This window comes from Pyxicephalus adspersus, chromosome 3 (genome assembly GCF_032062135.1).
Source record: "Pyxicephalus adspersus chromosome 3, UCB_Pads_2.0, whole genome shotgun sequence".
NCBI lineage: Eukaryota > Metazoa > Chordata > Amphibia > Anura > Pyxicephalidae > Pyxicephalus > Pyxicephalus adspersus.
Genome location: NC_092860.1, coordinates 24,190,713 through 24,217,451, shown reverse-complemented (window position 1 = coordinate 24,217,451; position 26,739 = coordinate 24,190,713). Strand labels below are relative to the sequence as shown.

General features: G+C 38.9%; 1 protein-coding gene across 1 annotated transcript; it reads right to left on the bottom strand.

Annotated features, from left to right (window-relative positions):
* Window positions 1–1,513: 1,513 nt before the first annotated feature.
* NAGLU (N-acetyl-alpha-glucosaminidase) lies at window positions 1,514–20,541 on the bottom strand. Its single transcript, XM_072403966.1, has 6 exons — window positions 19,998–20,541; window positions 12,274–12,421; window positions 10,635–10,781; window positions 10,164–10,249; window positions 9,102–9,358; window positions 1,514–7,993 (listed from the first exon to the last, which is right to left on the bottom strand). The coding sequence occupies exons 1-6, from the start codon at window positions 20,402–20,404 to the stop codon at window positions 6,774–6,776; spliced, it is 2,265 nt and encodes a 754-aa protein (XP_072260067.1). The 5' UTR covers window positions 20,405–20,541; the 3' UTR covers window positions 1,514–6,773.
* Between the last annotated feature and the right edge of the window lie 6,198 nt (window positions 20,542–26,739).

The window sequence follows — 26,739 nt, the reverse complement described above, 5'->3', positions numbered from 1 at the left end:
TGTCAGTGATGGGACAAAGTGGGGCTCAGGACAAACATAAGGTAGGGTCTCCAAACGCACAGCATTCCAACTTTCTCACACATATCATTCTGTTGATTGGGGCCCTGGGTACATTCCTAGTTTCCTTTAGTCTTTTTATCTACCCTAGTACTTTTTATCAGGACCAAACTTTGGCTGTTTTAACATCACCTTGGGTAAATCATCTGTTGTTAATTTTGATAATAATGGCTCAGAATTCTGTAGGTAATATTTCACATGTGCTTTGGATATCTGTTGGTTTGCTTTGTTGTTCGGCTTTCTAATCCCCAGAAGAAGCAAATGCTCCCGCGACACGCGTTGGGATGCAGAAAAAATAAATTTGATAGTTTTTTATATGTGCACAAACTGTGAGGTAAAGCCATGTGATGGTCTTTTAATTGATTGTAAGTTTATTATGCTAACATTATGTTGTTATAAGTACATTGATAAGGGTTTGCCAGTAATTTCCTGTTTGGGGCCACTTACGGGAAGTAGGACTATTACTTTCCTCCTGTGTGTGGAGTTGAATCTTAAAATTTGCTATTCCTAGTACACTGTATTTACTTAGTGTAGGTTTCCCGTGAGATCCTAGAATATTGGAAGAATATCACCAAATCATGGAGAGAAGATACAATCTCCATGCTGTCATCTGGGGTGTGATACAAATAATAGTAATTCTGCATTTGTGCTCTGAAGACTTGTGAATAATGATCACTGCATGCAACCATAACTAAAACATGTTTCTGCTTGGAAGGGCTCCAGAATTTCTAATGTTTACCGGACATTGAGTCCCAAGGTAACCAGAAGATTGTCCTTGGATCTACTAAATATTCTACATAGTACATACCAGAAAAAGAAAAAACGAGGTTTGATAGCAAAGGGCAAATATGCTAACACACAGTTATTACAACAAATAGGTGTGATTTAAAGAAAAGTAATTCCATTTTTTTGTATTTATATTTTATTTTAGGTTTTCCTATTTTGATATAATGCTAACAAGTGGTTAAAAGACTTTACCCAAATTATTAAATGATCGTCATGTCCGTCCATCCATCCAATTTATGAGATTAACACAGTTTAGCCAGGCAGATGACACCTTTTCCACTGGTAAAATTGTGGAGATGTTTGTGTTCTGTGTCTGCTGGACAGGTAAAATCTAGCAGCAGACTGTTGGGATCACCCTGTACCACATCTCCGGTTTGGATTTCAGTACAACAATGGCATTGTGTTGTCAGTCCAAACATTGGGGCTGATTTATTAAAGCTCTGCAAGGCTGGAAAGGATACACTTTCATAGTGAAGCTGGGTGATCCAGCAAACCTGGAATGGATCTGATCCAGGATTCAAAACATTTGCTAAAAGCACATGACTTTTTAAGAAACCCATTCCAGGTTTGCTGGATCGCCCAGCTTCACTGATGAAAGTGTATCTTCTCCAGCTTTGGAGTGCTTTAATAAATCAGGCTCATTAAGTAAGAATCACACTGGCAACGCACATGATTTGAGATGTATGATAACTTTTTTATTTTGCTCCAAAATGCACTTCACAATAATTAAAATTGTGTGATACATATAGAAAAGTGTTAAAGGTTTACTTTCTGTAGGCAGAAAAGACAGGTGCCTAAAGTATACATCAGTGCAAAAAAAAATTGCAATACGTAGATTTTCTGAAGTTTTATCTATTTAGAGACCCTGCAAGTACTGAAAAATACTCGTTGATCTTCCAGAAATTCACTCAGATCCTGCTGTAAGAGGACAACACATAGCATTTTATTTAAATGTTGTCAGCCATGCACATTTTTTTCTTGCTGATCTACTCAGACCCCCTGGCTCTACCTTTTCCATATTATAAAGGCCGATCATTCTGTAGTCACAATGATTGGGTGGGCTGATCACTTTTCTTGAGATAATTCACAGTGAAGCCTGCAGTAGAAGGTTTATGTCAGCCACAAGATTGAAAATGACCTTAGTGGTAGGGTGAGCACAAAAATATTTCTAAATAAATGAATACTCTTAAACATGTGTATGATTTCCTAAACTGCAGCAAAGTGCATGACAATACAGACCGGTGGTGGTGGACTGGGCAATCACAACAGCAGAACCTTACTGAAAGGACATAAGAAGCCAGTGAGTGAAATGTTGCTATCATTCAACCATTTGCAGGCCCTCACACAGTATTTATATAGCGCCGACATATTTCACAGCGCTGTACCATAGTCATGTCAATAGCTGTCCTTTAAAGGGCCTCACAAATCTAATGTCCCTACCCCAGTCATTTGTCATTAACACAGTGTAAGGGCAATTTTTGGGTGAAGTCAATCTAACTGTATGTTTTTGGAACATGGGAGGAAACCCACGCAAACACAGGGAGAACATGCAAACTCCATGCAGATAGTGTCCTGGACGAGATATGAACCTGGAACTAAGCGCTGCAAAGGCCAGAATGCTAACCTGTGAGCCACCATGGTGCCCTCTCATCATATACAGTGCTGCATCATTTGCAGAAGTGAAACTGTTAGTTACAAACTTTGAATCTTCCTTTTCATTCTTTAACCTGGAGTAGTTTTGCCTCCACCGTGACCTGATGCAGGCAGCATGGAATAGTCATCTGTCAAAGGAATTCCATGTGAGCAGGTGTACAGACAAAATCAAAAGCACCATCTCCATTGAAAAATATCATCTCAAGGTCTCTTCTGCTGAACACAGTACTTGACATTTCCAGATTAAACTGGTACTAGTTAATGGAATACAACGCAGTACAGAAATGAATTGCATCAAAGTGCACCTGTCAGTTTGTGGAAAAGGTTTATAGAAAGTTAGCAATGTGCTTGTAGTTGTAGTAAGGATTTTGTTGGTATTTGGGAATAGCATTACCACATATATAGTACTTGGACTTTGCTAAAGCATTTGACACTGTACTCACAGAGGGTTAATATGCAAGTTAGGGTCATTAGGTTTAGAAAATTCAATCTGTAAATGAATAAAGAACCGGCTTAAAGATCGCGTCCAGAGAGTTGTAATTAATGATTCATACTCTGAATGGTCTAAGGTTATTAGTGGTGTACCCCAGGGTTCAGTGTTGGATGACTTGTTGACTTTATAAATGATATAGAGTTTGGGATTAAAAGTACAATTTCTGTGTTTGCAGATGACACCAAACTATGCAATGGAATTAAGTCCATACAGGATGTCTTTAATCTACAAGCAGACCTGGATGTACTGTTTGATTGGGCAGCCAAATGGTAAATGGCATTTAATATAGATAAATGTAAAATTATGCACTTGGGAGCTAACAACATGCATGCTTCATACTGTCTAGGGGGGATACATATGGGGGAGTCAGAAATGGAAAAGGATTTGGCGGTTCTGATAGATCATAGACCTAATAACAACATGCAATGCCAAGCTGCAATATCTAAAGCTAGTAAAGTACTTTCTTATAATTAAAGAGAAATAGACTGCAGAGATGGAGACATTATCCTGCCCCTGTACAAAGCATTGGTCAGGGGTCAAAGGAATAGAGTAGCTCAGCTATGAGGATAGATTAGCTGAACTGAACTGAGAAGAGATATTTAAGGGGGATATTATCACCCTATATAAACATAAAAAAGGTCTATATAGAGAACTCTCTTCCCCATTATTCACTTTGAGATCATTACAAAGAACAAGGGGGCACTCCCTGCATCTGGAGGAAAAGAAGTTTAAGCTCTGGATAAGGGAAGGATTCTTCACTGTAAGGTCTGTGAAAATGTGGAATCAGCTCCCTCAGGAAGTAGTTTCAGCAACTCCTATAGATTGCTTTAAGAAAAAGCTGAATGTTTTTCTAGAAGTACAGAATATAACGGGGTATCAAGGCTTTAAAGTAAAAATAACAGTGACTGTTGATCCAGGGAACATCTGATTGCCTCATGGAACCAAGAAGGAATTTTTTTATGCCCATTGGAGCAAATTGTACCAGGGTTTTTTTTTGCCTTCCTCTGGACCAACTATAGGGTTTTATATCTGGGATATGTTTATTTCCCTAGTGGTTGAACTTGATGGACTTATGTCTTTTTTCTACTATATAACTATATAACATAATCAGACTATGCAGTGTCAATAGTATGCTCATTGCTGCCCGTCAACAAGATAAAGAAATGGGGCAGCATAAAATTGTGTAGCTAGAGGCTGCAAACACAGCCAGAAGAACGAGTGAGCACTTTCAGAATCTGGATGTATTGGATCACATAAAACCTGGATAAGGTTGACTAAGTGAAAGTTCGTTACGCATATGGTTGTGGGCTGCTTTTGAAACCACAACGTGTTGCTGTTCATGTTGATTGTGTTATAATAGGGCATTCATTGCAATAGGCTGACACTCAAGAAAAAGATGTGTGCATTATTAAGGTGTATTTTTAGCTGCCCATAAGATTAAATAGTAACATATGTGATGTGCATTGGTGTCTAATGTGGTGAATACACATGAGAAACATGGTGAAAAAATAGAGAAACTGGATATTATTTTTAGGAACAACCTGCTATTATTGTGTATCAAATTTATGTTTAATATCAATGCCCTCTAAAAATGTTTTTTCATTTTTGTTTTATGTTTTTAGTATTCAGTACAAATCTCCACCATCCCCGATGAAGCCTTTTTGGCAAAACGCATCAGACCAGAGATGATTGCGTTGTTCTAAGTTTGATTTGAAAGTATTATCATTATACTCTACCTAGTTTGAATTGCTACTTTTCACCTAACATTATAGCTCAGCAGAATTTTGGCCCTAGATGGTGTCCAACTTGAGACTTGAGACACAAATATATTACAAAAAGAATCATGATTGTGGAAAGCCATACTCTCTTTCTGGATTCCCATATTGGTAAATCTACTAGGGGGGGGGGGGCAATCCCTGAAATATTCTAAAACTTTACTCTTTTTTTTAAGCTGCCCAGGTTTTGTAAAATTAAAAGATTTGGTTGCTATGCTCACCTCTTCTCTGGCCCACAGTAATTCCTTTCCAGTTACATCATACACAGGGCAACCTAAGGGAGGTTCCTAGGGCTCAGTGGCTGACCAGGGGTCCAAATGTCCATGCCCCTGCAGGACAACTGAGAAATTGTGCATTTGGCAAGAGCTGTGCCAGAGCTCTGTCAGAACAGACTAATACGCAGTTGGTGTCTTTTGGGGCCATAGCAGTATAGACATAGCACAAGAGACTTCTTAATTAAATAGATGGGGATGTCAAAGCTGATGCATTGGCTTAGTGCTCATTTTTATTTCCACCACTAGGCTTGTTAGGATACATGTAAATAAACACATTTAAATGTGAACCTGTAATGGATCCATTTATAATGAAATATAAAATATAATGAAAGCTTTGCATCCATGTATTACTATATCAACCAACAAGGACAGGAAATCTGCAGTATGTCAGACTACTATTGATACGGATTGAATGTCCACTGAATGCCCTCATGATTTTTCCAGGCATCCTCCTTCTACTGAAGTCATCTTTCTATTTGACTATTGTCTCTCGGAGATCCATACATCAAAAATAACCTGACAGGTGTTGTAACCCTTCCAGAACAAATTAGAAATCAGAAACCATCAAAGTTTTGGCTTTACCTACACATTAATATTGTGGTGCTATGCATGAAAAGCAGTAACCTTTACATTATTTGTTTCATTTATTCACATTCCATGGTCAATAACATGAAACATAATAAAAATAATAATTTTATTGGCATTGTAGGCAAAGAGATTATTATAAAAAATTGTTTCAAACTATATTTCCTAAAAGATTGGCAAATGTAATGCTTGTGGTAATGATTTCTCTTCCCTCTATCTCAGGGAACTATTCAGAAAAAAGAAAGTCACTGGGTGAGACCCGTACATCACTCAATAAATTGTAGCTGGGCTGTGATGGAATGTCATCTCCTTGGATTGGTTTGTAGACCTCACCAGAAAGATGGTAAGATGTATTTTAAGTCATTTTTTTACTGGCCTCATATGTGTATTAGTGTAAGGTCTGCAGGATGTATCTACTATATTCTATGGTTCTCCCCCTCTAAGCATGAAGTTGCTGGTAATTTTAGTCTCTTTACCAATCTGTAGCAGAGCTGCTAATAGATCTTCTTGCTCAAATGTAAACATTGATAAACTGGATTTTGTAAATAAATGATATTGATAGCTGCTGCTATCAGTATCCACTACAATGTCATATATATATATATATATATATATATATATATATATATATATATATATATATGGCCCGAAAAAATCCCCCATAGTGCAAGTGCACCTATTGCAGTGCTGGGCGAAAGGATCAGGATAAAGAAAAGGAATAGTTTAGGTCATAGAATGGAGCAAACAAACATTGAAAGTGCAGTTCTTTAAGGCACACTTTTGAGCGTTTTCTCTACATTTTACATTATGCTCATTTATTCCTGACCTGATTATGGCTTTGAACCTTTTACTGCCCAGTTCCATTCAAAAAAGGTGTAAAAGAATGAAAAAATAAATCAAGTAAATACATTCAATTTGCATTGAAGTCAAAAACTTAAAGTTCATTCTTTAAAAAAAAAAAATCAACTAGTAAACAGTCTCCTGCAAGCATGCTGCAAACAGTGGCTGTTTGATTTTGTGAATCTTTTATATTTCTCCACTGAATGTATACTTTAGAATATTATTAAGGGATAAGAATAAAACTTGTCATTTCCCTAAATTCTGGGCTGAAATGTCTGTTTTCCTTTTGAAGGCCAATATGGCATTGCATCATCTAGGATGATAATTCTGATAATTTTTTGGCCTTTTAGGAAAATACTTTATAAAAATATTTCTGGCAATTGTAATGGTGTCTCCGGTGGGAGTAGAAATATAGGTCTTTCCATTATAGATGAACCCTTTTTCCACACTAAAGACAGACTTCTCAAACATGTGTTGCTGGAAGGGTATTCCCACGTTAAGACTCTCAACCAGGTACCACAGAAACAAACTCCAACGCTCTCTATAATAGTCTAGTACTAGTCCCCCTAGTTGTTTGTTGGCATAGTCCAAAATGTTGCCAGTGGGACCCCATAATGTGATCTGGTTACGAGCGTTCATGTCATACAGAATAGCCTCATTCTTGGTGCTGGCCATCTTCTTTGCAGACTCTAACCATCGACCAAGTAAGAACTGGGGTTGGCTGGAAAGGAGACCATCAAGTTCAGGCAGGAGATCAAATATCATCAGACCACCTGCAGTCATTAATGTTTCTAGATCTTCATTCCAATAAGCAGCCCTGACCTCCTGGTAATATTCGGAAACCAACAGCTGCACAGCTTCCCTGGTAACATCCACCAAGTCATAGAGGAACGTGCTACTGTTTGCCAAGGAAGGAGCTGCACGGTGCATCAATTTCCAAGCTGCATAAAGGTCATTTTTATTGTAGCAAATATCTGTGTTCATATTTAGAGATGGTCGTCTAACCAATGGACTGTGATTATGATCCTTCCAGTCCACAGTACAATTGTACACACTACCTAGAAGCAACTGCCATGCTGCCTGTGCATTGGGGTGTTTCTGGCCATAACGCCTGTCAGAATAATCAGAGATCCATTTAGTAAGATTCAGAGGCTTGGATCTCCAGCCAATTTCATTCATCAATTCATATATCATGTCGTTCTGTTCAATGCCTTCAGGGGTAAGTCCTGTTCCTATCATAGTGGAGTTTTTGAAGGACAACGCATCAAAGGGCCCTGTGTTTACACTCTCCACTTTCCCAAATAAACCATGGTTTCCACCAAAGTTATGCAGCATGCACCAAATGAATGGTTGCCCATAAAAAGATTCAGTGTACTGATAAACAGGAATAGTCTCTGCAAACAAGTCCAGGACTATGATTCTACCAATTGGTGTACCGTGGAGGAGGGCCTTAATCTGAGCAGGCCTCCAAAAAGATGGATTATTAACAAACAGCCAGCCTTGCAACATCCAGATGGCTCCAGGATCCACTGCAAAAAGATAAAACAATGAATGTTAGATTGTTAACACTAACATAACATAACACTAAATATCTTAGTAAGTCAGAATGCAGCTTCCCGTTTTCTCTGTCCTCAGTAGTGAGTTTACACAAAACACAGAGCATGCTCCATCTCGGTACAAAATCTTCACTTCCCAATGTTCTTACCCTCCCAGAGGCATTCCTTCCTTACATTTGTTACAAACAACTAACAATGTATAATTTAAAAAGCTCAATCATGAAAAATAAATAAAAGTGCTCAAATATGTTATTTAGGACAGAACTAAACAAAAGTAATCAGTAAGCAAGTGCCGGTACTTGTTCTGCTGGAAAAGGGAAACAAACGTTTACCTATTATCTGAATACAGACCGCAGTACATGTGTGAGTGCGGCCCCTGTCTTAACTGGAGTAATGTAATTCCAAAAGGGCATGGACAGGAGTTACATTATCAGTGGTTTCCTAATAGCCAAAGCAAAAAGATTCCAGATCCAGGAGAAGATGGTAGTGGCAATGACGAGGAGCTTGTAGTACTGGAGTAAAGCACCAGAGATAAGTGTTCTGTAATGTGCGCATATGCTGTGGTAAATATATACATAACCAGCCCCTCCTTGTAATTAGCTATTATGGCTGCATTTGTTTTCAAGTTTTTAAAATGTTGTAACCTTGTTGTTTTGACAGTAACACCCATCCTGTACTAGGGTGACCATGCCCACTTACCCTAACCTTCCTCTTTCCCTTTTTACATGGAACAGGAAGTTTACAGCCAATAAAACACTTTATTGGTATATTCCATGGACCACAATCGAGCAAATAAAATATGTAATTGTTAGGGTTCACAAACACCAAGTTTTTTGCTTTAATACAAATCTGTTTCTGTTGTGCTTATAAACCTATATTTGTTGTCCCAAGATTGGTATAATACATAGTAGTAGTTTGTCACATTTAACTGGCCGTGTTCTATATAATAAAGACATTTTGCTGTACAAACTTCCTTGGCAGATTCTTCAAACAAACCCTGTAGCTGACTTTTGCAATACAAGCTGCAGCATAAATGATAAAGCATTAAACAAAGGTATTATTGTTCTCCCTATAGCCTTACCGTTGACCATAGATTTAAAAATAGCGTTGCTGACTGCAGACAGATAAGAAGGATCGGAACAAGTTGGTGTCATCTCATTAAAGGTGTCCGCATTGTAAACATGGTCAGTTCCAAATTCTTTTATGAGTTCGCTCAGAAAAAGTCCCCCAATTCTTTGAAAAAGTGGATCCTCCGGGTGTAGAACAAAGCTGCAGGAATAAGTGCAATTGAAATTGCTCCATCCACCAAGTCTGGTCACGTTGGCTTTAGGGAAGACCCTGAGCAACAAGACAAGAAAATACTGTTGGAAATTGAAAAATGGTTTTCACTGTTTTTTCATTTTAATCATACATTATTGTTTTCCCCATGAGTACTTAAAACACATTAAAGAAAAATTTGAAGGTAATAAATAATGATGTCTCAAATCACAGCAACTAAAGAGCCTATTTAAAAAGCTGCTAAACTTTATTGAATATTTTGTGTAAGAGGACCACTCGTCGCTCTAAAATGTTAAACTTATTCACTCACTGCTACTACAGAACAAGAGACAAGTACAAAGCATCATAACACTTGCGCTATGTATAAAATATTTTTGGCATCTAGGAGAAGATTCATTTTATGTGTCAGTATGTATTATTTAAATTCAAGATGAAATTGCTTTGACATACTACTAACCGTATGTGTTGACAGAATGGGCAGGGGGTATTTAGTGTTATAAAGTATATTTGTTTTTAAAAAAAATCTGGTTAATCTGTACAGGTTCCATTCACAAATAAGAATTCAGCTATAAAGCAATAATGCATTGAGGCCACTAAAAAGATCTTTACAGCCAACACTCTTCTAGGAGTGTCCTTTTCCTGCATCCCTTTCCACGTCCTGGTAATGTAGGGGCTGGCAAAATACCACAGAGTATTGTGTTGTAGATGTGCATGCATTGATTGAATTGGCAAAGGTAACAAATTGTTTATAGTAAGGTATAGGTTAAATTTTGAAGGAGAAAGGTGATATGGGCCTCCAATCACCTACCTTTTATTGGTGCTTCAGGAAAAAGATATGACACTGCGTCTATACCCAACATCTTACCTTAGTAAACTTGAAGGAATGTGTCCAGCAAAGGCAGGCAGTACTGTAATCATTCCAAGAGACCTCATTCTTTCCACAATCCTTAACTAAAATATAAATTAGAAAATAAGAACTAAAATAAAAGTCACTTTTTTGATACTTCCCTCTACACCATCAAAACATACCTCTATGTTCACCACTATTTTACCCATAAAACTCATCACAGATATCTCATATAAATATAATGTTTTTGCTGCAAATTTATCCAAGCCCATAAGGACAGATTACTAGAAAACAAACTTTTGCCCCCAAGGACATCCATCATTCAGCATTCTGACTTTAGTTTCTATCACTTCTTCCACCCATTAAACTAGCAACAGGTTTCAACAATTGCATTTTGTACTCATTAAAATTAAGTTTCTTAATTTAATAATTTTTAGGGTATGTTATGTTTCTTCATTTTGCTCCCTTATAAACACATAAGATTCTTACCTGCAAGGTGTACTGTTTGAACATCCAATTGGAGGACAGTGGACCTCCCCAGGTGTGGATATTTCCCATGCGGCCCCAAGCCAAGAATGCTGGACCAGTAAAAAATTCATCAATCTCTGGCTGAGTCAATCCTAAAGACAAAAATACCTAAAATAAAAAAAAATAAATAAATAAAAAAAAATGGTATAAGACTGGCACCCAATATTATATAAATAGATCATGATTAAAGTGTAGGTGAAGCCAAAATTTTTTTTTTTTAGTTTAGCAATACAATAATTAGCCGTGGGAAATCCAATGTTTTTCCTTGGTGGCCACTGTTTCTGTGCATAAAGTAATATTGTTTTCGGAGCCGTCGTAAGCACAGGAGGTAAGAGAAAATGTTCTATATGGGACACCAGTTCGAGTGACACCGGTCCTAGAGGGTATTTCACTTCATCCAATTATTCAATATTTATATGATAAAAAGAATGGAGGGCGAGAAGGCTGTTAACCTAAAAGGAGACACTATTTTTCAGTTTACTATATTTATAAAATAGACAATAGGCTGAAAAGATTGCCACTTCCCATCATATTAGGCCAATTACTGCTTTAACACATAAAATGCCAGAGTGTTACTTTGTTATTACCAGTTATAATTGCTCACTTTGATACAGCTAAGTGCCATGGATTACAGATTAAAGGACTTGATATAGAATCAGAGTATCAGTGAAGGTCCAGCATTGCTGCAGCCTGTCTATATCTAGATATATAGACCTCTGTCACCCTCTAGAGGCAGAAAAACAAAATGCGTTTTTGTAGTTATCATACTCATATAAAGTGGCAAAAGAAAACATATAAAAAATATATCACCTCAGTACACACATTACATCATGTTTAATCCTTGCAAATGCAGAAATACTGGTTTATCTAGCATAAATACATTTAGCTCTTAAGTCTGATTGTGGACTGAACCACAAAGCATTTTTGTAGACTGAATGTTGTCAGTCCTACCCACTTTTTTCTTGCCAAACCCTTAGACTTACCTACTCTCCCATTTCCACAACCTAAGCCTAGTTTATGCAGACAATTTTACCAGTGTTAAAATACTGTATTTGCCTTATGTATGAAGTTTCCATCTACTATAACCTGCACAGACATTTTTGGGGCTGCAAAACAATTTTCACTAAAATATTCAGTCGGTTTCATCCTGGCTGCTCCCCACTACTCTCATCGTCCTTGGGCCACATCAGTGGAGGTGATGGGGAATTTGTCAGCAGTTATGTGGATAACAATACTACTGATACACTCCTCACCATCTCCAATGTCACAGAATAGGCCGTTTCAAACTTAGCAAGATGTTTTTTGAACACTGACGTCTATTATTTTCTCAGTAGAAACCCTTCTGTGAAGGGCTTAGTTCCTCCTGTACATACCATCTGCTGCCATGTCCTCTGCACTCGTCTCCTGCACATACTGCCCATTGTCATAACTTTCCCTTACCCTCTGTATACTCTGTCTGCTGTCTGAGGTCATTCAAAGGATTACCAGACACAGTCACAGAGTATATTGGCCTCTAGGCTCTGATTTGGGTATCGCTGCTCCGACCTGGGTGACAATAGCGTGTACCCCCTTAAAAAAAAATAAATAAATAAAGTTTTACCTTTTGCCAAATAACCTCCTGGCCTGTGAATGAGAGGGGCATATTGATTCCATTCAGAGCCATCCAGTCAATCTCCTTCTCCCATCGGGACCAATCCCACCAGACAAAGGAATAACTGGAAGTGCAGACATTCTGGTAGTAGCGGAACCTAAAACACAGAACAAAAGTTGTAAGTGAGCCATCTTGTAGCATTATTATTTAATGTCAACACGTAATTCAGTTTAAAAATGTAAAAGAAAAACCTAAAGGCATTGCAACAAAAGATGATAGAAAAGCCTCCTCTGTGCCCTTTTCTGATGTACTAGTCATTGAAATCTGTACCTCGATAAAATATCATCATAAGGTGGGTGTTTTAGGGGCCTCCTTGAGGTCACTAGTAAGAAATATTAGGTAATAATAAAGAGTCATTCTCAAATAGGACAAAATTATATATATATATATATATATATATATATATACACACACATATACATACACACACACACACACACACACACACACGTGAAATGACCATCAGATGATACACAAAGCTTAAACACCAGTAAAAGAAAAGGTTTGTTAACCATTTTGTTTCTAATGGGACTAATAGGTCTAACACATAGAATGACGATCTTCTGCAAAACTTTCTGTGTGCTCTTCCAATTATTGCATGAACACCATAGAGATCACACATCTGAATCTAATGCTACCACAATCGCTAAAAAAATATAACTTACATGGTATTTAGGAAAAGTACTAATGGAAGGGTTACAAAGATTCTTTTCAGGTAATGGTTAAAGTAGAAAGGTAGGATTTAGGAATTTGGTACAGTCCCCCCCCCCCCTTTTTCAGATAAAAACATTTTAATTCTAAAAACTATTTTACCCAATAGTCTGCCCTTCTTCCAGATCACCAGATCACAAACCTTGAAGGCAGATTTAAACCTTAAAACTGACATCTGAAATCTTTTTTTCATATACTCTACTGTAGGTCTTTTGTATTGTTCTGCACAATGAATTGATAGTTGGAGGAGCAGTGCTTTGTACCAGCCAATGTTCCATTGCTTCGCATAGCGATGTCTGTGTAATACTGAAATCATGCTTGCAAGAGTAGAAAATGTAGGGATGACCTCCCTTACTGTCCTGGATCTGACCAGTATTGCTTAGGGTCAATATACATACACCATAAGCACTGCAGTCCACCAGATGACTAGCATTAAGCAGCCCATTCGAAATATAAACAATAAAACAACCAGCAATGCATGCAAAAATAGGACGGGTTGCATTTTATTGCAGTGCAACAAAAAGGTTGTATGGGCTGTGTTGTGGTGCAATACAATGCATGTGTTTTGGTGAGGAGTTGGGGCACCATGCACAATAAATAGCACTGCAGAGCCCCAGCTCATGTAACTTGAGTTTTCATGTTTTGTGGTTTCACCATTATGATCCAGTGGTGGGAATAGGCCCTTAGCCGTAGTGTAGTTTGCATTAAGCACTAAGACCCTACTATGGCCCAACAGCAATGCCCGAAAGTAGAAATTGTCTAAACACAGTTTGCAAGCCATTTTTTCAAATAAAATAGATGTGTAGGTTATTTTCAACTATAGGCAGTTTCATGTTGTCTGGCAGAATATATTAAAGGGTTAAAACCATGGCATTTAAAGAAGTAACTTAGACTAGGTGCCATTAAAATTCTTAGCATCAGAACTAATGTCATGCAGGGGGTCAGGAAGTTACAGCCTGTAAGATATTACAGATGTCTTATTACAACATCAGGATCGTAGGGTATTGTTCCATGCTGAGGCATTGCATGTCTAATGTCAATGAAATCATTATGCTGGCATGTACTATTGAAGATCTCAGCTTTACAAACACCATATGTCAAAGTTTAATAATAAAAAGCATCCTTATTTTTACTACTCCTGTATACTGTATTATTGCTCAAATCTTAGTGGTATTTGTGTATTTCTTCCAGATCAGTACAGTAATTCAACATGATTGTTTTCCAGTGTTATCTCTGGGCAGGAGCCTCCTGTAATAATGATCAGTCGTTGCTGCTCTCTCCGTGCCAGGTGACTGCTCCCTCCCTTTGTACCTTTCCGCAGGCAGCCTATAGTAGGACGACCCGTTGGGTTCCCCCTCTGCTCTTTGCACCGGTTGTGGCACCCCAGTGATGAGTTTACAGCTACTTGGTTTGCAGTTATATCTGGTGCACGCAATATGAGTTGATAGCACTGGAGGGTTGTAAGGAATACATTAAAATGAAAATTTTTGGAGATTTATAACATGTAAAAGATTTTATGTGGTGCTGTATCATTCACACAGTTTTCAACAAACTATATCCTATCACAACATAAGCTGGTTTATTTACTTTTACTGCAGCCAAAATGTTTTACATGTTTGCCTTGCTGTTATATTACAAGTTTTGTAAAAATGTTCAGCCTCATGTTTACTTTTTTCAGTCATACAGAGTCATTCTCTTTACAGAGGTGATGTTATCGCTTCACATAAATCTATCTCTGAAGTGAGTCTTGTGTATCTGTTATGAGTTAAGACATATGCTGCTGTGGGGGAGGACACACACCTTCCGGGATGCCATAGAACAACATATGCATTTGTTTAGTGATGACCCTAATGCAGCTTTGGTTATCAGATGTAGGATGCCAACCTAGTTAAATCTGTTCCACAGGAAACCATTAACCCCCATGTTTTGCTCCCACCCCCATCTAAGTGATTGCAAGAGAAAACAAAATCTAAATGCCTTTTCTACTTACCTTAAGCCACAGTCATGTATCATTCCAGTCCCGGTTCTTCTCTCTTCTTCATTTTCCATTGCTTGCATGATATGGACACCCCTAGCTGTCTTGTGATGGGGTCCTCTTAGGATCCAGAGGAGAATGGACCACTGATGTCAAAATAAGGGGACTTGCTGGTGCAGGTATATCTGGATTAGTGTTGCCCCCTTTTCCAAAAATGACATTGGCAAGGGAAGGGTGGTAACAATCAGTGGTCCATGGACATACACACTTGGATTGTTTCAGCACATTTAAACCTACAATCAGTAGCTTCCAGTAAGAGTGTCATCTTAGGGGGAAAAATAGTTCAGCTGTAAACACCTCAACTTGCAGGACATTAAATTTCTTGAGAAAACTCAGCTAATGCTACCGATCAATACCTAAAGACATGAAGTTTACTATTATTCATGCAAGGACCTGCTAAGGTCTAAGGATGACTAAAATAGTGTCACAAAACAAATTACTTAACACAAAAACAACTACCACTTCCAATTCTATTATGGCAGAATTATCCATATTTTCAATACTTATAGCACCCATGCTGTTTGTAACTGATGCCTCCAAGCTATAACTGAACCAGAGACAGGGGAAATTGCTACTAAGGAAATGCTTGTGTAATTATTTACATAAGTTAAAACTTTTAAAAATTTGTATCAGCTTTTCATAATTGTATTAACTTTGGAAACAGGAAATAGGCTTGATTCTACTTGAAGTACATACAAGTGGGAAGAAATTAAATGTGGGTGGCAGCCCCTGTATTGTAACCAAACTCTTCAGTAACCACCCAAAAACAGCTGGCTGGTGATGGAAAGGTGCCGGGTGCTGCACCCAGCTAAAAGCGGCTGGGGAGAACACGGATTTCACCTCCATGGAGGAAGCCAGCTCCCCTTCATTTGAGTCTCACATAACCCCCTCCTTCCAAACTTTTAAATGTGAGGGATTTGACAAGCATAGACTGCTCTGCCAATCCAAAAAGAAGGACAAGATGCAGCCAGTTGCCGATTGCCAAGCTACAGAGTTGTAAATCAGCATCATCAGCACTCATGACAAACTCAATGACTTCTCATTTTATTTCCAATCGTCCCAACCTACATGAGGGGCAACGTTGCGTTGAATTTAGTAGCTGTGCAGTGTTGTTGCCACCTCATCCAAGAAAGCTGCATTAAGTGGACATAACTGGCAGGACTACAAAAAATTATTGGAATTTGCAATTGGAAAATGGTAAGCACTTATAATAAGGCGATGCAGCACATGTATTTTAATATGAGGTCACAGTTCTACTTTGGTATGCAAACACTTTTACTTGTTAAGAGCAACCAAGGTGCAGCTTACAGGAAAAAATTGTCAGAGAGGCAGGTAGGTTTCATGTGAAACTAGACATTCAAACAATCCTAAAGTTTTGTTGTGTTTACCTGTCTATATGCAGAAATACAATAATCCTTGACACCTAAAAATACATGAAGCCATTGTATATTGTTTTTAGCTTACGGTATTCCTCCTACCAACCCATGATGACTCAGCAAGGATACAATTCACAATTCCTGCCACCAATAATGGATATCATATGGTACTTTGACTGTGATTATGATATAATAAAATAAAGTGAACATATAAACAAATAAGTAAAAACATTCTGTTTAAAAATCTTGTGATATTGAAAAACCCACAAAAAATAAGAAAATCGGGAAGTCCTTTTGTTCCGTTCATGTGATTGTGTACAGGAAAAGAAGAAGTAGAAATACCGGTCTGGCAAGTTGCACGAAGTTGTACATCATGCCTATTTAGTACTATATTACCCATCAGTCAGCAGTGTACACAATGTTCATTTTATTGTAGAATACATATTGTAACATTTACAATTAAAATCTCTTTTATGTAATGAAAGAGTACACAGATATGTCAAGACATTGCCATTTCCACCCACTGCACCTAGCCCGGAGTGACCCTTCTTCTGACCATGGTGCCTAGGATAGGATGGGGACAGCATCCTTTTAGGTAGAGTCACTACCCACAGCAAGCCAATTCTATGAAGACAGTCAGTCTGAGACATAAGACTTCACATTCTATCACATACAGGACAATAAGCTTTATGCATGGGCAATAGCCTCTAGGACACAAACTTCCATGTAGTTACATGAGGAGAATACACCATGAAGTCATAACATAGCAAGGCGAGCGGATGTGCAGGGAGCCCTGGAAAGTAGGACAGTAAGGGTGTTTGTATGGACAGGGTGAGCTTGGTGTAGTTTAGAAGCTGGTGGGGGAGCCTTGGGTGATGTTGGAGAAGAATAGGAAGAATTTAGAAACTAAAAGACTGAGGGAAGATTAATAGAGGGTTTGGGTCTGTTTTCCTGCTTCTAAGTCTTAGCATGATCATGTATCCTGTGCCATACTGGGCACCTGAGGTGGTTGGTGGGTTAGGATGGAAATATTGCCCTTTCCTAAATCTGAAAAATTACTATGCAGACATCCAAAAAGGTAAAAGTGAATGCAAGGCTTCTAAATAATGGTAAAACAAGTTTATGTATTACAGTGGCATTTGTATCATAATAGATTTTATTGGGGCCATGCTGGGTTATCTCCAATGCACACTGCACCCTGGAGAACTTTGTTCCCATGTAGATCAGGTGGATGTCCACCTCTCCAGGACTGCCTAACCTACATCTAGTTCACATGACTTTCCACCCTCCTTCCTACACACAAACATACTGATTTCCTGAATTGTTTTGTGTTTGTAGAAAAATCTTTCAATGTTTGACATCCGGGTATTATGTGCAATCAGCTGGTATTATCTGCAGGCTCATGTAATAATGTGTTAACTCTTTTCTCCTGCATATTCAGGATTTTCAACCCTTTGTAATCATTGCTCACCTAGACACAATGTATTCCTTAAGTGTACGTATAGGTAAAAAAATACATTTAAAAAAAGAAATATACACATTACAAAAAACATGCAGTTAGGTTAAGTGGCTTCCCCTCAAATTGACCTTAGACTGCATTAATGATATCTGACTATGGTAGGGACATTAGATTGTGAGCTCTTTTTGAGGGACGGCTAGTGACATGACTATGGACTTTGTACAGCGTTGCATAATATGTTGGTGCTTTATAAATATGGAGTAAAAATAATATTGAATACAACTCTCCAATGCAATCACATTTCACCAATATTGGTTTCCTAAAAAGACAAGTACAGAAATCAATTAATCCTTTCAGAAATCTAGTACTCCAGTTCCCACTAGTATATGATTACTTTGAGTCATTATACCCTCATCCCAAGGGATAAATAAATGGGAATGGTAAGGATGGTGGGATTTTGCCCATGCACACACATTGCCATTACATCTAAAGACTGTTAAGTTGCAATATCTAATGATTTTTGTTCTTGGGTTTAATGAAATGTATCTTTTGTCTTGGAAGCCATGCTTACAGGACAAATAGAGGGGTAAAATTCCTCAGTGGGGAGAAAAAAAAAAACATAGCAAAAGAGCAACCCATCCATACTCTGATTTTATTGCTCTTCATTAAAGTGTAAAGGACGCCACTAAATTAAAAAAAAAAAAAAAAAAAAAAAAAAAAGTTATCTAGCTGTTGCAAACAAATTCAGAAATCGGAACCTTATTTTCAAAAGTAGTAAAAATAGGAACAGGGATTGTGAGATCATCCAGGGCCAGACGCAGTGCAATCACAGGAAAAGGGGACAAAGTCACAACACCAAAATTTGTGTCAAAGTTTTAGCTTTTTTCAAGGTGCAGGTTCAGACTGCACGATGCATGAACCAAGCGCTGTACATACAGTGCCATTCTGCTCTATGGAGGGGGAAGAACAACAGGGCGGCACCCCCTGCGGTCCCTCTTCAGTTTCATTGCGATCGCTCATCATCCATGGATCCGCCAGGTTGGACAACAAGCGATGTACACATGCCAGATTATCGGACGAGAGTGCAATCTTGCAATGCAATCTTTTTGTTCAACCCACTGAATTAAAGCCGAAAGTCTGCAGTTCAACCGCATCTGAGCTGTTTCATTTAAAATTAATTGTGGTAATGTACATAACCAAAATGAGAAAAAAAGTTGTCTCTGTCCAAATATATATGGCCCGAACTGTATATAAATAGAACCCCAAATATTAGGACTTATCCTCACTTTCTTCACACCTACTGATCAGGGGAACTCAGGGGCACAAGTTCTACCCCCCTTACCGCTCTAATGAAATCCATTCAGGTCTCTGATATTCCATGCAGGAAATACTTTGTTATTTTATTATTAATATAAACCAGTCACTGGCCTGAGCAAACAGAGTTGATCATGTGATCAGATGTAAAAGTTTACTTTTACTGCAAATCCAAATACCTGGAGACATAAGTGGGTGAATGTATATGCACATTGTGACTTTTCTTGTAAAAAGTCAAACTTGTGGCACTTTTTTCCTGTCTTTAGGCTCTTCGTATTGGTCAGCCGTGCTCCTTATTATATTAAAGGGCACACATATGATAGGGGGATAATAACCTCACTGGCAGTATAAATAATGAGGATTTTTTTTTAGAAAAGCCATACATTTAAAATTCCTCAATATTTTAAATTTCCTGCCCACTCCCACCCTCCAGCCTATGACTCACGAGCAGATGCCCGGCATCGCCAAGGGAAGTAGATGCCGGGCATTGCTGGAGGACGCCGCTGGAATGAGGGAACTGGGTAGGAGTTTTAAACCTAATGGCAATTTCACCCTGAGTGTGGCTCGGGGTTACCACTTTTAGTATGGAAAATCCCACCCCTGGCCACACTCAGGAATACCACCAGGGAGGTTAATATTCAGATTTATGTATAATATATTTCCTACATCTGATGAGTTGTATTCTGTTTTGTCAGCACACGCTCGGTGTGATCCACCCAGGCCTGGTACAGGTTTCCCACTCCCAACATGAAAATCTTTGGTGGATCCCATATATCACCTGTTTGGCGTTGTCACGGTGACCGGCGATGGCACCACAGGTAGAGGCAATGGCACTCGTAGTTGGACCCCTGACCAGGAGATATGGCAGCCACAATAATATTTCAGGTAGTTGTAGCATCCGGTGGCAGCGGCCACCCCACTGCTGCCCACCACGGCCACCTTCCCTCCGGCCACCGAACTCAGCCGGTAAGTGTCCAATCCCTGGCTGCCCGCCAATGACCTGTCCACGGTAACCACGAAATCGCCAGCACGATCACCAATCAGACGGCGGAGCAGATCTTGTACGGCCGAGGTCTGCACGGTGTCATTGTATTGGGGCTTCAGGTGGGACAATGTCTGGAAGACTTTTCCTGAGACAGACCCTCCAAGGGAGCAGAGCAGCAATGACAATACCACCACCTTCATGGTGCCAGCTTCTGCCAGGGCTGCTAGAACATGCGGTTCTGAATGCCAGCCGGGTCCATTGGAGCGGACACAGAACGGGACGAACCGCACACACCGAGCTGACAGAACACGATTTGTAGGCTGTGATTGTAAATGGAACAGTCACATGACCATGCTCCGCCGTAAGAGCGTCTGTGATTGGTGGCTATGTCACGGCTCCCGGGATTGGCTGCTGCATCTTCCTCACAGCCGGCAGATAGTTGCACAATGCTGGGGATGTTTGTGGTCTCCTCACAGCTTTTATGGGAGATTATTCCCTAGAACCGTGCAAAGAAACCGAGGGAATATGTTTAACGTGTGCTGTAAAATCACATGTCAGTGTGAGGTTAAATAGTTCATAAATACCAGATGTGGCGTTCCAAAGAATGCTTGTGCTGCAATATCACATAGTATAATAATACTCCAATAAAAATACCATATAATATAATAATATTGCAATAATATTATCATAAAGTATATTAATATCGCAATAATAATATCATATACCGGCTGTGCAAATGTATTTCCCTGGCAACACCATTTCTAGGAATAAATGACAGGACAGAAGATTAGTGCGCCCCCTGGTGGTGGGGTGTAATTCTAGCCTGTCTGCCCCTTTGTATGATAAAGTTGCTGCTCCTTTTACCCCCCTATATATAGGGAAGAGTAGGATGATAGCCATAGGTGTTTCTCTATATCCAGGATTGCTGGGAGACACGATAATACATTTACTTTACTCATAATAACCTCATCACACGCACAGCTCCAAGACTTTTCTAGAGCTGCCCCGACTCTCTGGAATAGTCTTCCTCGTCCTCTTCGGCTTGCTCCTACTTTCTGCTCATTTAGAGTTGTAAAACCCATCTTTTCATACTTGCCTACCCATCTTCTTCTGTCTTTTGAAACAATCACTACTTCCCGCCACTTCATATCCCCCTCCTATTGTGTGTAAATTGCCCCACCTACTAGATTGTAAGCTCTTCGGGGCAGGGTCCTCTCCTCCTCCTGTGTCATCCTCTGTATTTGTCTGTCATTTGCAACCCCTATTTAATGTACAGCGCTGCTAAATATGATGGCGCTATATAAATCCTGTTTAATATTAATAAAAATAATAATATTAATTACCCTCTATATGTATCTTTTATACAGCGCTACAACTTATTGTATACACAATACCAGTGTTGAGAAAAAAACCTTAAACTCCTCCTAAAAAGTTGTACACCTCCTAGTGTGTGAGGGTGCCATCTGAGATCTCAGGAGATTGGGTGTCCAGTACTCTGTTTTACCAAGATGGCTACCTGCCCTCAGGCACCGAATTGCAAACTGAGTAATGAGAGCTTTGGGCTGCAGGAAGACCACAGACAATACTATTTTTTTGCTGCCTGGTTATGGACACATAGGAAATGGATTCTGTGCAGCCAGGAGAGGCAAATTATACTGAGGGCAGCCACATTTACACACAGCTTCTGCCTCACAGCACACAGCTTCTGCAAATCCTGAACAGTGAACCACGTTACGATCCACCGCTTGCAAAATTAGATCCCCCCACTCTCCTATTCACTTGAATGGAAATGGCCAGAACTGCATTTGAGCCCTCGGTAGAACATTGTGGCTCAATGTAGTTCTGAAATGGTCCATAAAGCAAAATTTAACTCAGCTGCCCTTTCTCCCACGACAGAGCTGACATCTTTATCTGGAAAAAAATAAATGTGTTGACTGTGTAACAACAGAATGCACTACATCACACAGTACATCGGATATCATAGTGCACTGTGGTACAATAGAGTGCATTGGACTTTAATGTATAATGTATGAAGGAGCCATTTATAATGTATGGCCCTGCAATGCATTGCATATAGAGCAGTGTGTGCATTTATTCAAGATGTTCACACAAGATTCACACAACTTTCACCCACACACATGTACACATTTTTCCAGCTAAGCCCAATTGAACAGAGGTTAATGATCTCCTCTCCAGCATAGCAGGCACCTCAGTTAGACCCAGTTACTCATTTGCTGAACCTACCCACATGAAGACTCTGCGAGCAAAACAAAGTCCTCATAGCTCATATCATTACAGAACGGAGCACTGGAAATCAACATGTCCGCCCACTTTATCTGAGTTTAGTGCTCAAGTGGGAGATGTTCAGCTGATGAAACAATGGTCTGCATGATTATATAACTGCTTGGATAAGTTTGAAGCAATTTGGCCCCATGGGACCAATTTGTAACTTTGGGTGCTGTTGGATGTGGGCAACCTCTTTCTCATAGGGTAGGAACTGCCCTCTATAGAGCTACAGCACTATGGCATCGGTAGCTTTATGTAAAGCTTTGTAAAACTTTTTATACATACACACACACACACACACATATATATATATATATATATATATATATATATAATATATATAATATATATATATATATTGTATTTATATACAGAATTGTCAATTGCTGCTCAAATTCAAATTGCCATTCAAATGCATGCAAATTTGTTTGAATCACAATGCTTGTAGATACTATAGCCTTACCCACCTACAGTTGCAGTTACATGATGCGCCAATCTTCTCTGTATCTTTTTTTTTCCTTTACCCCAAGAATATTAAGAAGCAGCCAAAATGTTTACACCTCTGCTTCACTTTCAGTGCTATGATAGCTTGTTCCCTGATGCTCCTTTTCTGCCTAGGAGAGAATGGGTCCAGTAACGCCAGGACAATTCATTAAAAATTGCCTGTGTGTTGGTGTTTGCTTTCGCATGGTTTAAATTTGGGCAGCAAATTCTTTCAAATGGATTGTCAGTGCCTCCAATGAACAGAAAATATTGCTTTCTGTCTTCAAAATGAAACACAGCAATGCACAGTAGTGCTTTATCATGCAGGATTGAGTGCATTAGTGTGAATGGGCCTTTAGGTATGCATGTAGGTGGGGATATGGTCATTAGATAAAAGGGTTTTAAAGATAAAAAGTTTTTAACATGCACAAATCTTTAGACACTCAGCTCTTGAAAAAGTCATTTGGAATCAAAATGTGCTGTAAGAGTGTGTGTACCGACGTCTGTGGTCACAAGTGACAAGTGGCATAGGAGTAGATTCCCGCGCTTGTTGACCAGTGCTAGGAATAGCAGAGAGAAATGTGAATTTGTAATTTATTAATGATAAATTACATCTCTGTAACCTCACAGCAGGCATCTATGTGGTACAGCAAATACTTAGACAATGGTCAGATATGACAGCAGGACACAGCCCTATGTTTTCCATTACCCGTTGACTATGGTAGTGATATAAGATTGTTAGACAGTGACATGACTATGACTTTGTAAATCAGATCAATCACACAATCAACACATCAACAAAACAAAATGCACAAACTGCACCGCCACAATATGCGACTCAGGGAAGTGAAAGTGAAGCACTTGGTCTGGCTTCTTGCATTTTAGTTTCAATATAACTATAATATTTTAGCTACTTATTCTGCAGAATGGTGAAGGGAAATTCCCCTAGCCGGACACAGCCAGTCGATACATGACCTGAAGTTAGGTTTTTAGGTGCAGGTCAATGTCAAAGTTAAACAGGTTAAAAGTTAAAAAATAGTACTAAATAATCTCTAAATATGGAATATATTTGTATGTTTAGAAGACAAAATGGGAAAATGTTCATTGTTGTGGTTTACATACAATCTAATCCTTATTAAAGTAATGAAAATGATTGTTGATCCGGCCAGAAATTTTGTGAGCCGATATCTTTCTTTGTTTTCAGCCTGCCTACAAGAAAATGTAATGGGGATAAAGAGTGAGGAAATGGGGAGTGGGCTGTGTACTTTAAATCTACTCTATCCAAAAAGCTGGCTATACATACAAATTCAAATGACAGCTTATTTTTGCTCATCTAATAATATCTAATGTTACAAATGGAAACATTAACAAGTATCTATAAATCTAAAGAATTTTAAGTATTTACAATGTACTAACTCATGATAGCATTCAAGTGAGCTCAGGGAAATGTAAAAGGTTTTACTATCTACATGGCTATTCCTACCTCCCCATAGCTAGATTTACATGGAAGGTCTTTTTTTAAGCATGCTTTGCTGTTTGTGGTAGAGCTGCACTTAACATGCATGAAGTGTGTCTGAAATATCCAATATCTGCAGCAACGGATGCTCTTTTCATACTTTATCTTCCTATTAAGCATGAGGGAAATATTACAGTATGTTCTTATGATCTCTAGTAGGATCATCATGTGTCTCTTTGTACTTATCAAACAGATATAACAATGCTTTCTGTTCTACATTTTAGCACTTTAAAGTATCTCCCCTGTGTGCTATGCCTTGGTGGGTTTATTTACATTACCCTGTACTGTGTAATTCTCCTTTTTAAACCGTCACATCATTACAGGGGCTGCAAAATATCTATATCCTAAATCCTCAGGAACCAATCTTGGTGATCAGAGGCAAAAGATGTGTCAGGGAAGGAAGGCAGAAATGCATTTCTATATCTTTGTCACATCTCAGTTTTTACAATTGGTAAGAGCACAGTCATTCTGTTTATCTCCAGTTCTGTAGATAGGCTGCCAATGTGTCTTTATCTCTCCTATTTATTGAAATCAAACCAACCATATAAGATAACTCCCGGGTTATCCTAATGAGGTACAAAGAAATCTTACATTTTTTTTATAGTCTCCCACTGCCAGCCACCAATTGTACTATAAAAGCACTTTACAAAGCCTTACCTGGCCCTGGTACACCTAACTAAACTAACCTAAAAAGGTGATACCTTAGGTTTACAAAGTAAAGGTGCACAAAAAAAAAACTAATTTACAGAATAGTTAGCTAAAATAAGGGGGTGGGGAACTTTGGCACTTCTTGTTGATCCTAAGGCTGAAGTCACACTGGCAGTGACTTTGCACTGCGTTCACCGCTTCCTCATGTCAGGAACCGCTGACACTTAGCGAGACACTGAATGTACATGTAGCTAAAGCAGCCCCATAGCGATTGAATCAGGGCTGTTCTAGTACAGCTCACTGCTGCCGGCTATCACATGTGCAGATGCTTGATCTTTATGAACCAGTGCTGCTTGGGAAGCTGTGCAAAATCTCCCAATTCAGAGGCAGGTGTGAACCTGCTCTAACTTGTTAACCATTTGGATGTATTTAGCCAAAAATCTGCAAGCTGTTACAGTAGTCATGTGATGAGTATGTCTGCATGACCTGTTTAGGTGTGACATTCCTTAAGTCACAATTTTCTCATGCTGTCATGCTTACAAACAATAGGCACATGATCACCAGTGAAAGCACCTGCTATATTAAAGGTCAGGTCAAACATTTCATCTTTCCTTTGATGCAATCCAATTCATTTTGTCTATTTGCAAGTTTTAAAAAAAGGTCATTTTCTTTTCCCTTATCTTCTTAGTTGACTTTCCTGAATGGTATCAGGGAAACAAGATTTTCCTATTTGAGGATGAATGTTTGATCCGAAGCATAGCATCCAGTATACAGCAACAAGGAAATGTGAGAACAACACTACATGATTTAGTCTTGTGAATGCAGCAAGAACTTATCAGTACCCATTCACAATACTCTGGCCTGCTATGGCGATTTAAATGCACTGGTGAGCTGAATTTAGGAGCATGATCTATTTCTATCTATGTTATTTAAGATAACATAGGATAGCATTTACAAGCACATCTCTGGTAGGACCAATATGCATCTCTCTGTGTTTGCAGAAAAAAAAAAGAAAACTAATGACTGACAAGGACTGACACACTGTAATATATAACATTTTCATTTCTTGGTTTAGATATGCTTTAAGTGTTTTACCTGTGTTTCTTTTATTCTAACAATAGATTGTGAGCTCTATTGGGCAGTGTCTGCTTCTTCTCCTCCTGTGTCGTTTGCAACCATGTACAGCACTGTGTAATATGCTGGTGCTTTCTAAATAACATGTAAATACATATGACTGTTGGTCAGCCCTTTGACTCAGAAATAGCATCTACAACAGGTGAATGACAGGGTGCCCTTTAATGCATTTGCAACCAATCACTAGACTGTAGTAGGGTTGCCATGCTGCTATGTTTTAAAGGTGAAGTTATTCTGGGACAGAGGAGGTAGTGGGCAGAATGTCTTCAGTATCTCCAGTATCTACTTCCATAAGGGATGGTGATACGCGATGGTGCTTGGCATAAAAACTGGATAAAGTATGTATTAGTGCAGAAGATTGGAGAAGATGCAGGTTACCCATAGAGGTGCAGTGGTTTACTGATCCACCTAGACCAGGCAATGTGGGCATCTGTGCCCAGAATGTGGACATTTAGGTATTCATTTGAA

Coding starts and splice junctions, on each gene's coding strand:
- NAGLU (XM_072403966.1), bottom strand. CDS start 20,404: ATGAAGGTGGTGGTATTGTCATTGCTGCTCTGCTCCCTTGGAGGGTCT. Junction 12,422..19,997: donor ACCGTGACAACGCCAAACAG/GTGATATATGGG, acceptor TCTGTGTTTTAG/GTTCCGCTACTACCAGAATG. Junction 10,250..10,634: donor TCAAACAGTACACCTTGCAG/GTAAGAATCTTA, acceptor TTTATATTTTAG/TTAAGGATTGTGGAAAGAAT.